Source organism: Bidens hawaiensis, unplaced genomic scaffold (assembly GCF_021521415.1).
Source record: "Bidens hawaiensis isolate Kalapana, Puna unplaced genomic scaffold, B.hawaiensis_p1.1 tig00007072_1, whole genome shotgun sequence".
NCBI lineage: Eukaryota > Viridiplantae > Streptophyta > Magnoliopsida > Asterales > Asteraceae > Bidens > Bidens hawaiensis.
In genome coordinates, this window is record NW_027491487.1 from 1,087,113 (window position 1) to 1,103,909 (window position 16,797).

At 35.0% G+C, this 16,797-nt stretch overlaps 1 protein-coding gene across 1 annotated transcript; it reads right to left on the reverse strand.

Moving 5' to 3' along the window:
* Window positions 1–5,993: 5,993 nt before the first annotated feature.
* On the reverse strand, window positions 5,994–6,488 carry LOC143634523 (histone H2B-like). The gene has a single exon (XM_077102577.1). It carries the CDS (start codon window positions 6,439–6,441, stop codon window positions 5,998–6,000), a length of 444 nt encoding a protein of 147 aa, XP_076958692.1. The 5' UTR covers window positions 6,442–6,488; the 3' UTR covers window positions 5,994–5,997.
* Between the last annotated feature and the right edge of the window lie 10,309 nt (window positions 6,489–16,797).

The following is a 16,797-nucleotide window of genomic DNA, read 5'->3' on the forward strand; positions in this document are numbered from 1 at the left end:
TTAGGAGATCCGGATTTTTTTATTATTTATTGATTATTCTTGTTAAATCTTGATAATATTCATTCTTGAACTCCAAGTAACGAAAAGAATCTTCTATAACTTGCTTCTCTTTCTTCTCCAAGCCACCATATATATGAAAACATAACAAAACATTAGTGAAGCAATCACGTAATCATCAACAAGCAAAACGAACTTAAACGTCGCATGAAATGATAGAAAGAATTAAGTTTAACATGCAAGACACCAAAAGATATAAAACACGTAAACATATAATAAACTTGACTCAAAAACCTTAAATAATAAAAGATGAACTAAACATGAACTAAAACGAACTCGAAACATTAAATAAACAAAACTTTACAAGGGATCCGAGATGTATAAATAGATGTATATCATGTAACAACCCTAAAAATAGGGCTAGAAATTTTTTTTAAGAAGACTTATCGTTAGAGGCCAAGTGTGAAGTTGGTCGAATAGTCGAAGCGAACTGTACATTAATAGGGTTGGCCCAAACCGAGGAGATAATAACTAATTGGCTCGACCCAAGAATTATGTTGAAACCAATAGAGATAGGGGTAAGCCCCATGATAATATCATGTTTTATAACATGGGCTCGACCCAGATTAATCAAACGAAACCGAGAGTCATTTAGCCAGAAGGAATCGATCTCGATAACTACACAAATTATACGGGTTATTCCATAACTAGTTAATTTTCCCGGGTATCCAAAATATATAATCCAAACATCAAGCAATTTCTTATATTACCGTCCGGTCAACAAACCAAACGAAACAAAAATCGATAAACGAGAATTGTGGCATGTATTGTATTTACCTGCAACATATAAACCCTGTGGATTTATGTAAAAACTGGTTCATATCCAAATTATATAAAATAATTAGTAAGTGTATAAAATAACAAAATAATAAATACTACATGAGATATTATAAGATCTCCAAATCATATAAAATTCCTGCTTCCCTATCAAAATTTTCGACCATATCTGCCCCAGTTACCTCCAATGTCAGCCTCCATCCCAATCAATCTTCATGCAAATTCACTGTTACAAGAAAACTCTTCTCCATCTCTCTTAATTCCTTTTTATATCAATATTGTGTTCTTCACATTGAAACAATATACAACTCTCTGCTCTCTCTTTCTGGAAGAACCGAACCAGCAAACCACAAAGGAAATCCTGTCCAAGAACACCAAGAAATCCGACCCCAATGCTCTCTATTTTTTCGCAAAATTCAGTTCGAGAACTGGAGTTCAATCATACACGTGAAACCCTAAAGAGTTAAGAGGTATGGCAGCCCGTATTTTTTATGTTTCGTGTGGTTCTAAGCTTTAAACCCGTGTTAATACCCGTGTATTAAGGTCGTGAATGAACCAGCAAAATACCAGTGAAAAACCCTCACAAATATTAATAATGAACATGTTAAAAATATGGTAAACTAAACCCTCTGAATATGTATTTAATCAACCAACGGGTCATGAACAAAACAATACCACTTTGTTAAAGTAACCAGAATACACATAAATTATTGTTGGACTGAAGCTTCTAAAAATCACCTGATATACAGTCCAAAAATCATGGCCAAATTAATGGCCATTCGGTACTCGTTTAAGAACGAACTAGTTTGAAAATTATAGAAATAAGAAATCGTATTAACTTCTGTACTGTTAGCATAAGTTCCAGAAGTTAAAACACCTTAGTTTAGTCCTTAAAATCCCTAAAATACCAGCCTCAGAAACTAATACCAAACCGTGTATTAAAAACCGTTAACCGATAATTTATAACTCGTTAACTAAGAAACTTACCCGGCAACCAAAATGATATTGTAACACATATTTTCAGACCTAAATATGACATTTTGAAGAATAATAATCTGACCCGAAACAGTTTTTCATGAAACGTTGCTTTAAAAACCGAGCTAGGACCTAAACGGGCCAAAATCGGACCTGTTAGTATAAACTCAATCGGGAATATGCCTTTAAAAACCATGAAATAATAAAGCAACTTCTTTTTATGTATTATAACAGGTCTTAACATGTATTATGACCAAAAGTGGGTTTTTGTTTAAAAAGGGTATTCTTGGAACTAAATAATAACGAGTTGAACCGTAAATTATGGAAAATATAAAACTGAAACTACGAAACTGAAAATATTGAATTTAAAACAGAAAGTTTTAAGTTCAACATATTATTTTAAGTCCTTAAACTTGGTGTAAAGCAACCCGAAAAAGATACCTTTAAATCGTGTGTCAAAAGTCTTCGAACCGACACTTTTGTAACTCGCTTAACTAAGAAATAACCCTTGCAACCTAACTGATATCATAACATCTTTTTTTACATCCCTAAACATAATATTATGATGAGTTATAACCTGACCCGGAACTGTTTTACATGAATAATCATTTAGAACCGAATTATGTATTTAACGGGCCAAAATTGGGGCTGTTAGCGAAACTGCAGCTATGAACAATATTCCAAAACCCATGAAATGCCAAAACAACCTTTTTTTATTTATTATGGCTGGTTCTAATTTTTTTTATGACAAAAAGTGAGTTTTTGTTAAAAACGTAACGGAAGGGCAGTTTTGGAAACAAATTAATTCTCAAAAACTGAAAATATAAAAGTATGGTTTGGAACAGAACCTTATAAGCTAAAATGACTGAATATTAGTTATAAAATATTAAAGGATAACTGGATTTAGAAAAGTGGCCCGCTTACAAGTTTAAAAGTGTTGTTTCGTTTAAAACCGAAACGGCGGCTTTTAAAGACTAAAAGACTTCAAAATATTAAATGGATATTTTAACTGGAGTTATATTTAAATAATTTATTATAATCTTATAAACCATTTTCAATATCTATAACGCCCTTTTTGTAAAGAAATCGCGTTTAAACGCAAGTTACGGTAAAACTGACATAAGCCGAACAAGCGTTATGAAAAATATAAAATTATGAAGTTTTTGATTTCTAACAGTAAGTATAAGTTAATAAAATCATCATTTGAGTGATTGCTTATTCTTCCAAAAACTAACCAAATCCTTACCCCGATTTTTGCCGAAAGGAACGTTAAACGAAGAACGAGGACTAACAGTGTACAAAACCAAACTTGCTGAAATATAGACCTGGAAATAAATTAATTTTGTAATATATATATATATATATATATATATATATATAATTCTGGAAAATAATAAGTTTGACTATATAAGTGTTCGTTTATAAAAACTATTCTTTCGAGACATATCATTAAAACCCGACAACACTGGTGATAACCCGACATTGTCAACCTTTGTAAACTCAAGTCAAGATATGGTTGTATTAAACAAGAATCATTCTAATCCTGGTATGAATAAAATACTAAATCTTTATGGTCATATGGTAACCCGAAACCTAATCAAACTTTCCAAAAATAGAAACTTTATCGAAACCCGACACATGAACCAAGGTAACTAAAACTCCCGGAAGATGAATTATATACCTAAACACAAAACATTAATCTTATTAAGTTATTTAAGTACAAACTTCCCATAAAAGGAAACTTTACTTATCAAGAACCAAATGCGTTGGAAAACACATAGAATTAACTAGTACACAATACCCATAGTGAATTTTACATTGTTCTTCGATAACTTATTGTTGATTAATATATATACTAGGCGTACTTGGGGATTTCTAGCATGGTGTAAGCTCATTGATTATCTTTCATATACATATTGCATACGGACTGAGGTGAGTTTCGTGCTGCCCTTTTTACTTAAACTTTTTGGGCTGGATACATGTCGGTTTTACTTATGATGTGATATTTATCAAGAGGTATTTTACTGCTAAATTTTGTCCCAACTTTTACACAATCATTAGCCCGAGGGAATGGGTCGGAAGCTTGTATGGGAAGTACTATTTAGAAGACCCTCACGCACAGTGACCCTATGTTGGGTAAACCACACTGAGATATGCGGATCGTTGCGGCATATAACCTACGTGTTTGATTATTGCTTTTAGCAGGGTGATAATCCGGGACGGTTTAACTTCTAGTAGTGAGTTGGGGATACTTATGCTAGTTGCAGGTTTGATTGTGGACTTGATTGTTGTGCACCATGCCTTATACTTACATACACACAAACTCGCGTGCTTTTATGAATTAAATCTTTTATGTGTATGTGAGCTAAACTCACGAACTCACCAACTTTTTAGTTGACACTTTTTAGCATGCATTCAGGTACCATGGGGATTAGCAATTTGGATTAGCATTGTAATGAGCATGACTAATGACAGAGGCGTAAGTCGAGCAAGAGCAAAGAAGATTAGATGCCAATGAGATTAGCAGAACCCAACACGGATTGCAGCAGTGTCAGAGAAGAGAATAGATAGTTGTGTAGTTGCACCTTGTCATAAATATTTAGTACAAATATTGTAACTTATCATTATCAATAATATTTCACTGCTTACATATGGTATCAATTTGTCCATAAAACTCCTCGGCCCCCATGACAGGGTGTGACACTTACTTTTTACATCATATTGTATGTGTCAACTTTAGCCCTTATTTATAGAAATAGCATGTTTGGTTCAAAACCCACCGAAAACCCAAATTCACTATTTGACGATTTTAAATTACCATATAGGATTTATATGGATTCTAGTAAGGCTTAAATCATTGTACGACCTGCTTCTAACCTATTAGATATTATCTTATCCACTGAAATCCATGAATTCGTTTATGATCAAATTCGCACCATAATAAGACTTTAGATAGTTGAAACTTAAAATCCATCCAAGATGAAGGATTAGAAGTTTTAATCACTAAAACGGATTTTGAAGAATGATATGCAATTTGAGGCTGGATTTGTGAAGGATTTTTCACTCGGTCTTTCTCTTTTCCATTGATTGACCGTTATGTGTAGGGAATTTAAATTTTGGTTACGGGTAGTCAACAAAGAAGAAACGATATTTTAAGATGGCCACAATATGATTCTTAAAACGTTCACGCTTTGCCCCAAGTTAAGCCCCTCACGTTCCAATTGTTTGATGTAGATCAAAACTTAAATTTTGCACTTCGATACATGTTTCTTAACGAAGCTCAATATTTTGGTTTTTAGTCCACGACAAGAATTTCAAATGTTATATTATGATATATCTTATTCAACTGGTATGTTAGAAAATTTGACCATGTAAAAGTCATTAGTAGACTGCAAGGTTTTAGTCTTTTAGACATGTTTGACATAGTACAGAAATGAAACACCAGGAACCATAAAAGGCACTCAGGACACAACTCTCGCTACCCAAGTTACCCATATTGGTTGGGGTGGTGTTCAGCATGCACAAAACTACACAAGTGCCACAACTATCCAATCACATTGCCTCTAAATAGCCCTCATTCTCCTTCCTTCGGGTAGTACTTAATAAACCAACCTGAATCAGATATCCGACTAAGGCATAGTGTAACCAACCTTACTGAGAAACCAAAAGGGGAACCCAAAAGTTCTATGGCAAGTACACATCAAAATCTGTAATATCAGACAAGGATTACAAATCATACTAAAAAATAAAATTTAAAAGTAAACACTCACTCTAAGGTAAGGTCAAATTAAAAGCTGTAGCATCAAATACCAATTATAAAGCATACTACAAATCAAATTAGTATCATTAAAACACAATTAGATATTATGTCCACAACCAATATGGGTAGCTGGAACTTTGTGAATCTAATCAATTTAACTAAACCAGAAAGAAAATTTGTAGCTGAAACTTAATACATAATTATCACACACCAGAGATTTCACATAAGCAAGACTGAGATATAAGTAAAGACAATTAGCTAAAGATATAATATCATATAAGCTTCAACAACCATAGTTTGAAACCATCAACAATTACAAACCCTAAAAACATTAAACCAGAAGAAAAAAAAAACATAAAACATAGCTAATCATAAATCCTCACGAGACATGAAGACTTAAAACTAATAACTTCCGCCAACCAAACAATCTAAGAACTCGTAAACTTGGTCACGGCCTTAGTACCCTCAGACACGGCATGCTTAGCCAACTCCCCAGGAAGCACCAACCTGACAGCAGTCTGAATCTCCCGAGAGGTGATGGTAGGCTTCTTGTTGTACCTGGCAAGCCTCGAACTCTCCTGAGCAAGCTTCTCAAAGATATCGTTAATGAAACTGTTCATAATCCCCATGGCTTTGCTGGAGATACCGATATCCGGATGCACCTGCTTCAAGACCTTGAAGATGTAGATCTTGTAGGTTTCAACCGACTTCTTTTGCCTCTTCTTCTTCTTATCGGCTGCAGCTGAGGCGTCCTTGGGTAGCTTCTTCCCGGCCTTTGGCTTCTTCTCCGCCGGAGCTTTCTCGGCGGCGGGTGTTTTCTTCTCCTCTACCGGTTTCTTCTCGGCGGGTTTCTTCTCTGCCTTGGGAGCCATTGGGATTAGGGATTTTAGGGTTTGGGAATTGGGGATGAATTGAATTGATGAATTGGAGTTATTTGGGAGTTGTTATTATATAGGAGATGAGGGTGGATTGTTATTGGTTGGGGTGGTGAGTATGCGGATCGGTGACGTGGCGGTGGTTTTAAGTGTTGGATGTGGTTTTTATAAGAGGAAAGGTAATCGATGGTTGTGATTTGAAGTTTTAGGTGTTTTGGGATTTGGAGATTAGGCGGGGTTTTTTTTCAGTGTTAATTTGATTGAATTTAAATTCACCGCCTTTGTATCAATGCATTGCATTTTTCTTAAGTGATTTTTTTTTAAATAATTCGATTGCAAATTGTGAGTATATAATTTGTTTCATTTATACTTCTACTGATAATGATTAATCTAAGAAGTATCCAATCCTTGTTAGTATGTGAATAACTTTCAAATGACGATGCAAGAGTACTAAATTGATCTAGATAGTTGAATATGTAAAACAAACGCCGTTAGTCTCGTCACAATATGAAAGTTTGTTTAGTATGGATTGTAATTTGTATCAATTAGCATTTTCACATACCAACTTCTAATTAACTTCAATAGGCTACAGAAATTTGAAACTTTGGTAAGCAAAACTGAACGCCATAAGTCTTGTCACAGTTTAACCTCATATAAACTTAGAGTAGAGTGTATATCTCATAACTTGATCAGTAATCCTTTGCGCGACATGAAGGAGCACAAAAGTTACTATAAACATAAAGGTTCACATGTCATCTGACACCAAAACAACTTCACACACACACATATTTTGCATCGTTTTGCGTGCAGAGCATCGTAGTGTGTGTCAAGCCTCAAGAAACATGGAATTAAAAAAATGTAATAGTTAAAATAATATTTTTCTTTATGATTAGAACATATAAAATTATACAAAGGTTATAGATAAAATAATGTTTTTTATAATTAAGAAATATAGAATTTTATATACATGAGAATATAGTTAAAATATTGTTTCTTCAAAATTAAGAAACACAAGTTGTTACATACATATGGTTTAGTTAAAATGCTCCTTCACAATCAAGAAATGTAAAAGTTTTATATTGAAAGAGTATGATCAAAATAGTGTATCTTCATGACTAAGAAACATAAGATTTTACATACAAGAATTATGGTCGATTAGTGTTTTTTCTTGAAGAAGAAACCTATTATATATTGTTATTTATGAAGAAGAAACTGAGTACATAATTGGCAAATAAACCGAAAGATTCCAGATCTAAATATTTAATTCAAACATATAATCAATCAAGGGTTAAAGCTATTAAAAACCAGACTAAATGTCTGTAGCCGGATCAAGATACGATCCGGATATTTGTATAAACTTATTTTATTATACACAAAGGTTTTCAAACGAGATCACTACATAATTCAGAACAGACAATCACATGTGAATATGTTAAACCTTTTGCAAACAGTCATTAAGATAAACGAGTTGTTTATCTTATATAGTTAGTCAAATGTTTATTAGAGATTACGTCGTCTCTAACATACAAAGATTCAAGGGATTACATGATCACAAATTTACAAGATGGAAAATAAATGCGACTCAGACCGAGTACAAATGTGTCTGGATCCAGACATCATTTGTCTAGTCTATCAATCAAGGCTACGTGGCCGCATATTAGAAAGCATAATAAAAGATCTCCAATTGGCATAAGTTCCCGGAGAACCGTAATTTTGTGTGTATGGCACAAATCTCGTAAATAAGAGACGTTTCTGCTGAGATTGTTCATGAAAACTATATTGTCAGTCAGTTAAATATTTATTAAATGTTTTTAGAATCAACAATACACCAGCATATCGCTGACGTATTTATACCTCACATTTAAGGGAAACATGTTAGCACATGTAACAAGGAATTAAAGTTACTTATGGAGTTATATGATCGCAAGGTAGAGATGACTCCGTTTTAAATTATTAAAATATTGTAAACAAAATTTAAATATGATTTTAAATTAAACACTCGGGTATTTATTATCCGAGAAGTTTCAAAATAAAATAATATTTTATTTTAAACAAAGACTTCCGCTAAATAACCCGCAACTCCGATATATTTACAAAACATGTATCAACTATCGATCACACCTAGGCCCTAAGTCGGGGTGTGTAAAGCAAAAATAAGAGATTTATTAAGCTTACAACCTACCATGCTACTTGTATTTTGAGGTGTCAACACTTCTTTGTTATAGTGTTCTCACGAGGGGTGTTCAAAATGGTAGTGGATTTCACTATCTGAATTTAAATCCAAAATTTTGGATGTCCGATCGGATAGTGAATCGGATATCCAAAAATCTAAAATAAATAAATAAAATAAAAGCTATTTTAAAATAAAACTTACAAGATCTCATGAATCCAAATTTTCCAATCCAACAATCTAAAATAAAAACTGTTCAAAACACAAACAAACAATCCAATAATAAAACCCATTGTTAAAAGAAACAACCATTCTTTCAAAATAAACAAGGTTATTGAACAAACATCATGAGATTTAAAAAGCAATCTTCCAAATCATCATTCCATAGATCCATGCCAAGTGACGAGGGTTGGATTCGAGTGGTGGTGGTTGACATGTGGTGGACGGAGAACAGAGGGCTCGAGTGACGAGCGATGATGGTTGGGCTGGAGTGGTGGTGAGCGGTGACTGACGAGTGACGAGATGGTGGCCGGAAGACGGAGGTGGTTGGAGGCCACTGAACAGAGGAGGTATGGAGCAGAGTTAAGAGAGATGTGAGTATTGAGTAGGTAGAGTGATTGAATAGCGGTTGTTAATTATGAGGAAACTAGGGTTAATGTTATATGAGATCAAATATTAGTTTATATATTAAAATTAAAAAATATTAAATTTAAAATTTAAGATAGTTCAAATATACGAACTATATGAAAAATCCAAAAAATGCTATCCGAATCTCAATTTCAGATACTAAGGATTCAGATACTTTTGAACACCTCTAGTTCTAACAAACGAGGATTCATCATTTTGTTGATTATTTTAGATGAGAACACACTATTTTGACATAATTTTATTTTGTATTGGGTTAGAAACTCTGTCTTGATATATAATAATTTAGAGATTTAGAAAAGACTCACTATCTTAACAAAATGAGATTAAAAATAATTGTAAAGCTAAGTACTTGGTGTTTTTGACGAGGAAGGTGATCACTTTCTTTAAAGAGTGAGACGATTGCATCGGTGATCCTCGCCGTTTAAGGAGACGATCGATGAAGAAAACTCTCGATCGGTTGATCAGGGAGAGGACGTAGAGTGAATTAGTTAAAATTCACTTGAACCATCTACAAATTTGGTTGTGTCATCTCAAACCCTAAAACTCTTTATTTATTGTACTAGCCAGGTGCCCATGCGATGCGTCACACCTCGACCAAAGGCGGCGGAACATGCCGTGGCGTAACGTATTGATTAGACAGTAGCTCAAAAGACACTAATTAAAGCGACAATAAATATGAGCCTCTACGCTAGGTCACCTCAGCAAACACCGCAGCATTCGACTTAGTTAAGTACCCGTAAATATACACAACGGCCATACTCCCTGCAGGAGAGCATCCTACGACCAAGGGTGGTGCGATCATGCCCATACATCGCATAGTACCACCTATGTAAGGATCCAGACATACGTATACCACAACATGAGGGCTAGGTTTATACCCTTATTCATAATGGTTTTAGGAACACATAGTTCCTTGTAATAAATTTCAAATAACAAGTTTGACTCATTTTAAATAAGTAAAAGTTTGGGGGTGTATTCACCTTGTCTCTTTAGGATCGGCTTCACTCACCGTCCAAGGGTCTTTCCCTTTCTTTATATCGCACCTATAGTACGAGTATAAATATTTGTTAGTCGGGATACACGATCCGGCTTAAGACCTTTAGTCTTATATCTCAATCCTCGATTGAACCTTTAGTTCAATTCTTGTTTACTTGAAAACCTTTAGTTTAAAAGTAAGTTTATAAACCTTTAGTTTATAATTAAAACCCGACGTTTCTTCTTCTCCAAGAAACGTAATCTTTTATTTTATTATTTAAGAATACTCTTATTCATTAAATAATAATTTCATAACAAAGAATATTTACATATATACTTACACACATATATATGTTATCACAACATTAAATATTCATTCTTTTATTCATATCTTTGTTATGTTATCTTTCTTTTCTTTTATCGAGGTATCGAGTATAACCTCGACTTAAGACTTAAGACTTGAATATAATATTAAATTATATTGAATTTATCATTACGCCTAACCTTAATGGCGTATAGAAACCCAAGGGACTTGAGCAGCACTCCAACGCCGCTTCAATCTTCTCGACACACGAATCGAGGAACGCCAAATCTTTAATACTCGTTGACACGCTTTACGAGATCTTTCGCCATTATAACAACACCTTTGCTCGAATGTGGGTGGCGGGTGGCACGAACTCCAAGGAAACGTTGGTACACAAACGAAGGTTCGGGACACGCTTAACGATGGATTATGACACGCTGATCGAGGTAAGGCTAGAAAGAGAGTAGTGAGATGTGAGAGCAATGTTGGCGTGCAGAAATGAGCTGCCCATGGCCGCTATTTATAGGCAATATTTTGGATCTCATCGCGTACCGCGATGGGTCCTTTGGGCACCCCGTCGCGTACCGCGACGTAGGGTTGATGACGCAGAGGGTAGGTATGCCACGTGTCGACACGTAACAGTCACCACTCCACGTGGCAACACGTGGCAGCAGGCGTTGCCACGTGGTGACACGTGGCAGCACATAGTGCCACCGTGTGCCACGTGGCACACGTGTCACACTGTGTCAGACTCCCCATCACGTACCGCGATGGGAGTCTCTTCTGACCTGTCGCGTACTGCGATGGGTCAGGGAATTAGATTTTACAAATTAGACCCTCAACTTTGGAATTTGGCAATTTTAGTCTCTATACTTTGGAAAGTTGATACTTTGAACTCGAAATTTTCACGTTGTTACATAAAGGGTGACGGTGGTGGGTCGACGGGGAAGGGAAGAGAGGAGGGGGGGGGGATTGAATAATTTTTGCAATTAGGTCCTTATTCTATGGACATGGATGCAAAAGTGGGTTTAAATTAGTTAGGGGGCTATTATTGTATATAATTCATAGTTATTATCAATAAATAAATAAACAATATATATATATATACTTAAACGAATGTGAGAATTTATTTAGTAGCGAACGTTCGAATAATAAATGAGGCAAAAGAAAGAAAAAATAAACGGGTCGGGTTTCGGATTTGAAAAGTAACGAATGTTACACGATGCAGCGGTGTACGCGACCAATGTTAGTATGCTCGTAACCTCGGTACATTTGTAACCCGACGATGGTATGCGTTTAACGTGACATCAGACGCGTAACTGGTGTCGGTAAGCGCATCACACAATGCCTAAATGCGAGCAACCCGATATGTATGTACAATATCATCCGTGTAACCGACGCCTGAACGTATGTTACCGGTGACAAAAATCAAGAACCAAAGATGAAATATAACGTAATTTCAATAAACCGTTTTTAACACAATCTGTTTTGACGTGAAACTCGTTCCGACTTAGTTTTAACCTGAAGCCCGTTTTGATTTGAACTCATCCCGACCCGAGCCAAATAAGCCATCAGCCGAACCCCCCCGACTCATTGCTGGTACAAACTGGTAATCATGTAATATGTCAGGTTTAAAACTAATAAACTATAACAATATCATACTCAAATTAAAGAGAATAAAATGCTATTTTTTATGGTGTAATGGTTGTTTGAAAAATATTAACGTGTGAAAAAATTATGGTCGTTTAAAAGTCGTCGGGGTACTTTGTTTAGAATAAGGAGAAGAAGTGTAACTATTATTCAAATTAGCAAAAGTTAACCAAAATTAAAGGGTAAAAGTTGTAACTATTTAAATAAAATAAAAAAACCGTGATACCTAGAGTTATAAAGACTATTTTGCCCTTCTTTAAGGTGGTACCATATGCTTTGTGGGTTTGTTCTTAATTTTGCCAATGTGATTCTCTTTATATATAGTATAGATTTATTTTTATAACATGTGAACATAGGGTATGTTTGGCAAAGAGCTACAAGCTTTTAAGAAAAAACTCAAATTTATTGAAAAGTCTTGTTTGGTTAGAGTAACTTGAAGCTTTTAGGTTAAGAGAAAAAGCTTGAAGCTAAAATCTCCAACTAATAGTGTTTAGAAAAAGATACAAGCTTTTAATATTTCAAATTTTACAATTTTGGTACTTGAACTTTCATCACATTTTGTTAATTCATATAATAATTACATATCTAACCCATATTCACAACCAACTACCCCCCATGACTTTTTGAAAGACCATAACTTTTTCACACGTTAATATTTATTTTTAAAAATTGCATCATAAAAACGAGCATTTTATTCTCTTTAATTTGAGTATCATATTGTTATAATCTTTAACTTTAAAATTAACATATTATGTGAGACTACCCACTATGGTGACCATTTATCACAATCGGTTGCAAGGTGACACAAAATGACAAAAAAACATTTTAATTAAAAAATTGAAAATTTTTTTTGTCCACAACCGGTTGCAACCTTGGTTGTTCCAGCAACCCTAGTTTGCAACCAAACTTTTATATCTAACTTGGTTTTTTCATGAAAATTACAACTTTTAACCGTTTTTAAAAAAATGTAACAGCACGGTTTTATTTATAAAAAAATACTGAACATTTTGATATAAAGTTTTTAAAAAATGAAGCATTTTTATTTAATAAAATATTGGTTTAGGTTGGGTTGTGATAGTGAATAAAATATTGGATTGGGTTGGGTTGTATAGGTGGAAGAGAGAGAAATTAGTTTTTTAATAAATGGTTGAGTTGGTTTGTGTTGTGATAGTGGATAGTTTGATTATTGGTTAGGATCGGCAACAAGTCGAGTCAGGCAAGCCCGGGTCATGTGTAAAACCAAATTAGGGTCGGAACGAGTCGATGCAAAAAGGGCTAATTTAGTCTGGTTCATGTTGGTACGGTTTTGAGTCGAAAGGGGTCAAGTAAGAATATGTTTCGGATTAGAACAATGCACCGCGCGAGCACTGAGCTAGTTTTATTAAAAGCTCCAGCTACTTTACCAAACACCTAAATATTTATAAAAAGCTACAGCTAACAGCTACCAGCTACAGCTTCTAGCCACCAGCTTTCATCTACCAGCTAGCAGCTTCCAGCTACAGCTACCAGCTAGTTTTGCCAAACATACCCATAGTTTAACAAAGTTGTTCACTAAATTTTGATTAAAATCTAAGAAAACAATCCCCCCTTCCCCTACATTTTAATAAGAAACCTTCATAAGTTATGTAGCATTTTCCTAGAAACACACCATACATTCTTAATCTTGATTATCTTGTACGTTCGTTGTATCAACCTTTTCATTAACTCGTATGCTCCCAAGAATATAACTTATGAACCTTGGGTAGCTAACTCACATACTCCTCGGATATATAACTTGTATCCCTCATGTAACTAACCCGCATACAAACCGTGTGTATAACCCGTAGCCCATGGGTAACAAACTCACTTATATCATGAGATGCTACCATAACCTAATTAAAATCTTTATTTATGGCATAAAACCTTGCAATCTGGTGCTGATCACTATTTGATGGTTATGATGTCTATCACCCGACCACTTCCCTTTATCACCACAGAAACACTTATATGCAAGTATGGGACATCTTTTTTTAATTGACTTTACCCAATATACAATAACATGGAATAATTGAAAACACTTACGCTGTGTTCCCGAGTCTTATTTAAAGAGGGGAGGGGAAGACAAGGAGAAGAAAAGGTGAAAGAATCATGTTCCAGATATTTTTTAAGGGTGGGAGGGGAGGGGCAGGGAGAGAAAATACTAGAAAATTTAAGTGTATAATCAATGTTTTCAGACCCGACCCGGACGCCTCACCGGGTCAAAGGTCGGACCGACCCGGAAGGGCGGACCGGTGTTAACCCGGATGACGTCATAAATAATATATATATATATATATAATTAGTAATATATAAAACATAAGTCTTCCAAAACATACATTACAATTTTAGTCTTAAAACATAAATATCTTAAACCAACACTTAAGTCCAAAATAAAACATAACTGAAAGCTTCATCCAATGTGTCTATAGCGCACGAAAAATCGCCATTGTCATCGTCCTCTTCCTCCTCATCATCCAATTCAATTGATTTAACAACCAAACAAGATAAAAGATTACTTACCTTATGTGATATGATAATCGATTTGGGACGAGACGAGATCGAAGAAGCCAAACGAGATCGAAGAAACGAGCGCCGATAGTGAGGTCGTCTTTTAGACTATTCACATTCACAACCCAACCCAACCTACATTTTTATTAAAAAACTAATATCTCTCTTCTACATATACAACCAACTAAACATAATTTTTTCACTCTCATTCACAACCCAACCAATATTAAATAAAAATTTATTATAAATGTTTGTTATACTAAAAAAATCACCAACAAAATAATAATCTTTAGTTCTAGAATAATTTAACGCTACCACCGCACCACCACTTCTCTGTCTCATTTAGAATCACTTTTTTCAACCTTTTAAACACAAAACCCAACAAACACAGATACAAACACCCACCGTACCACCACTTCTCCGCCTCCATCTCATGGAAGGCGCCTCCTCCTCCAAGACTCCACCACCGGTAACACAACTGCGTAACACAACTGCAAATAAGATCTCACCAGATTCGACTATTACAAACGCCCAACTGACCGAACGAAACACTCCTGATGGGAGTAGTCTTAGGAGGAGCTGCTGTAATGGATGGTTGAGTGGAAATAGGCAAAAAGGTAGGGTTTAATTTGTGGAGCTGAGCGGCTGGACTGGTATTATTATCATCAAAAAATTACAAAAGGTAAAACTGCCGGTCTGACCGTCGGGTCACCGGGTCCGGTCTGACTGGCAACCGTGAAGACCGGCCGGCCCATTAGAAAACGGGTTTTACACCATGACCCGGACCGGTATTGATGCCGGGCCCCGGTCGGACCGGTCCGACCGGCCGGGCCGGGTTTCAAAACCTTGTGTATAATCATCTTTCCAAATTGGAGAGATTAGGAGAGAAAATGTGTTTGTATCATTAATTGACTATTAACTCCTACATTTTCTTTCCCTTTCCTTCCATTTTCATTAAACTCAGGAACAGGAAATAAAGTGACACATTTTCCTCCCCCTCTATTTCTTTTCTCTTTTAATTCTCCTCCTTTTCTTTTCTCTCCTTAAATGAAACTCGGGAACACAGTGTTAGGAAAACAACTCACAGGTAAGTAGCGCTTCTAATAACGGAAATTGGAACTATTTAATAATTTTTTAGTCTCATCATACATAATTCGTACGTTCGTGTTGCAACACACCTATTGGTCCGTGTAGCGACACGTGATTAGTTAGGGGGTGTTTGGGTGAGACTTTTAAACTTGATTATTTAATTTTTGAAAAGTAAAATCAATTTTGAAAAACTATATTTTGAAGTTTTTATAGTGGTTTTGTCAAATACTTTTTGCTTTTCAAAAATCAAATAAGCAAAATCTAAAAGATCACTCAAACACCCACGTAGTTGATTCATTTTTAATTTTTATTTTTATAAAATTAGTATTTTTATTTGAAACTATTTGACTTTTACGATTAATGTCGAAGCATTCAATTCTGGTCGAATTCGTGTTAGTTTGCGACCATAACATGAGGTATTTTTTGTGTTCATCACACTTTTTTTTGGTCTTAATTACATTAATTTGTTGTATTTGAGTGTGAACGAATAATGTTTTGCTTTATTTTGATGTAGACTCACCCGATACCGACTGAATTTGCTTATGTTTGTCACCGCGACACACTTTTTTTTAATGATTTACCGCCAATACCGTTGACTCCCGTCAAATTCGCATCAGTTTAGCACAATGCACAAATTTTTTTTGTTTGCAACGGTTTTTTTGTCCGTTGATTATGTCCAAGTTTGTGTCAGCTTATTAACCTTTTGGCTTATTTCCAGTGTCATCCGCTGGTTTGTAATCGAGCGTTAACGAGTTTAACTTTTTGCGTCAGCTCAAACTAACGTTGGTTTGTCACCACAGTGTGCGGTTTTTGTTATGCTAAATTGTTGTAATTGAGTGTTAACAAATTTAACTTTTTGGCTTATTTCCAGTGTCATACGCCGGCACTGATCTAATTTAGATAAACTTACAGCTGCATCACGCGAGTTAAAGCCTATATGACTGTTACGCCCTGTTCTTGAGTTTTTTTAAATGAGGGAAATGAAAGGAAA

Excerpts from the sequence above, each read along its gene's own strand:
- LOC143634523 (XM_077102577.1), bottom strand. The coding sequence starts at position 6,441 with ATGGCTCCCAAGGCAGAGAAGAAACCCGCCGAGAAGAAACCGGTAGAG.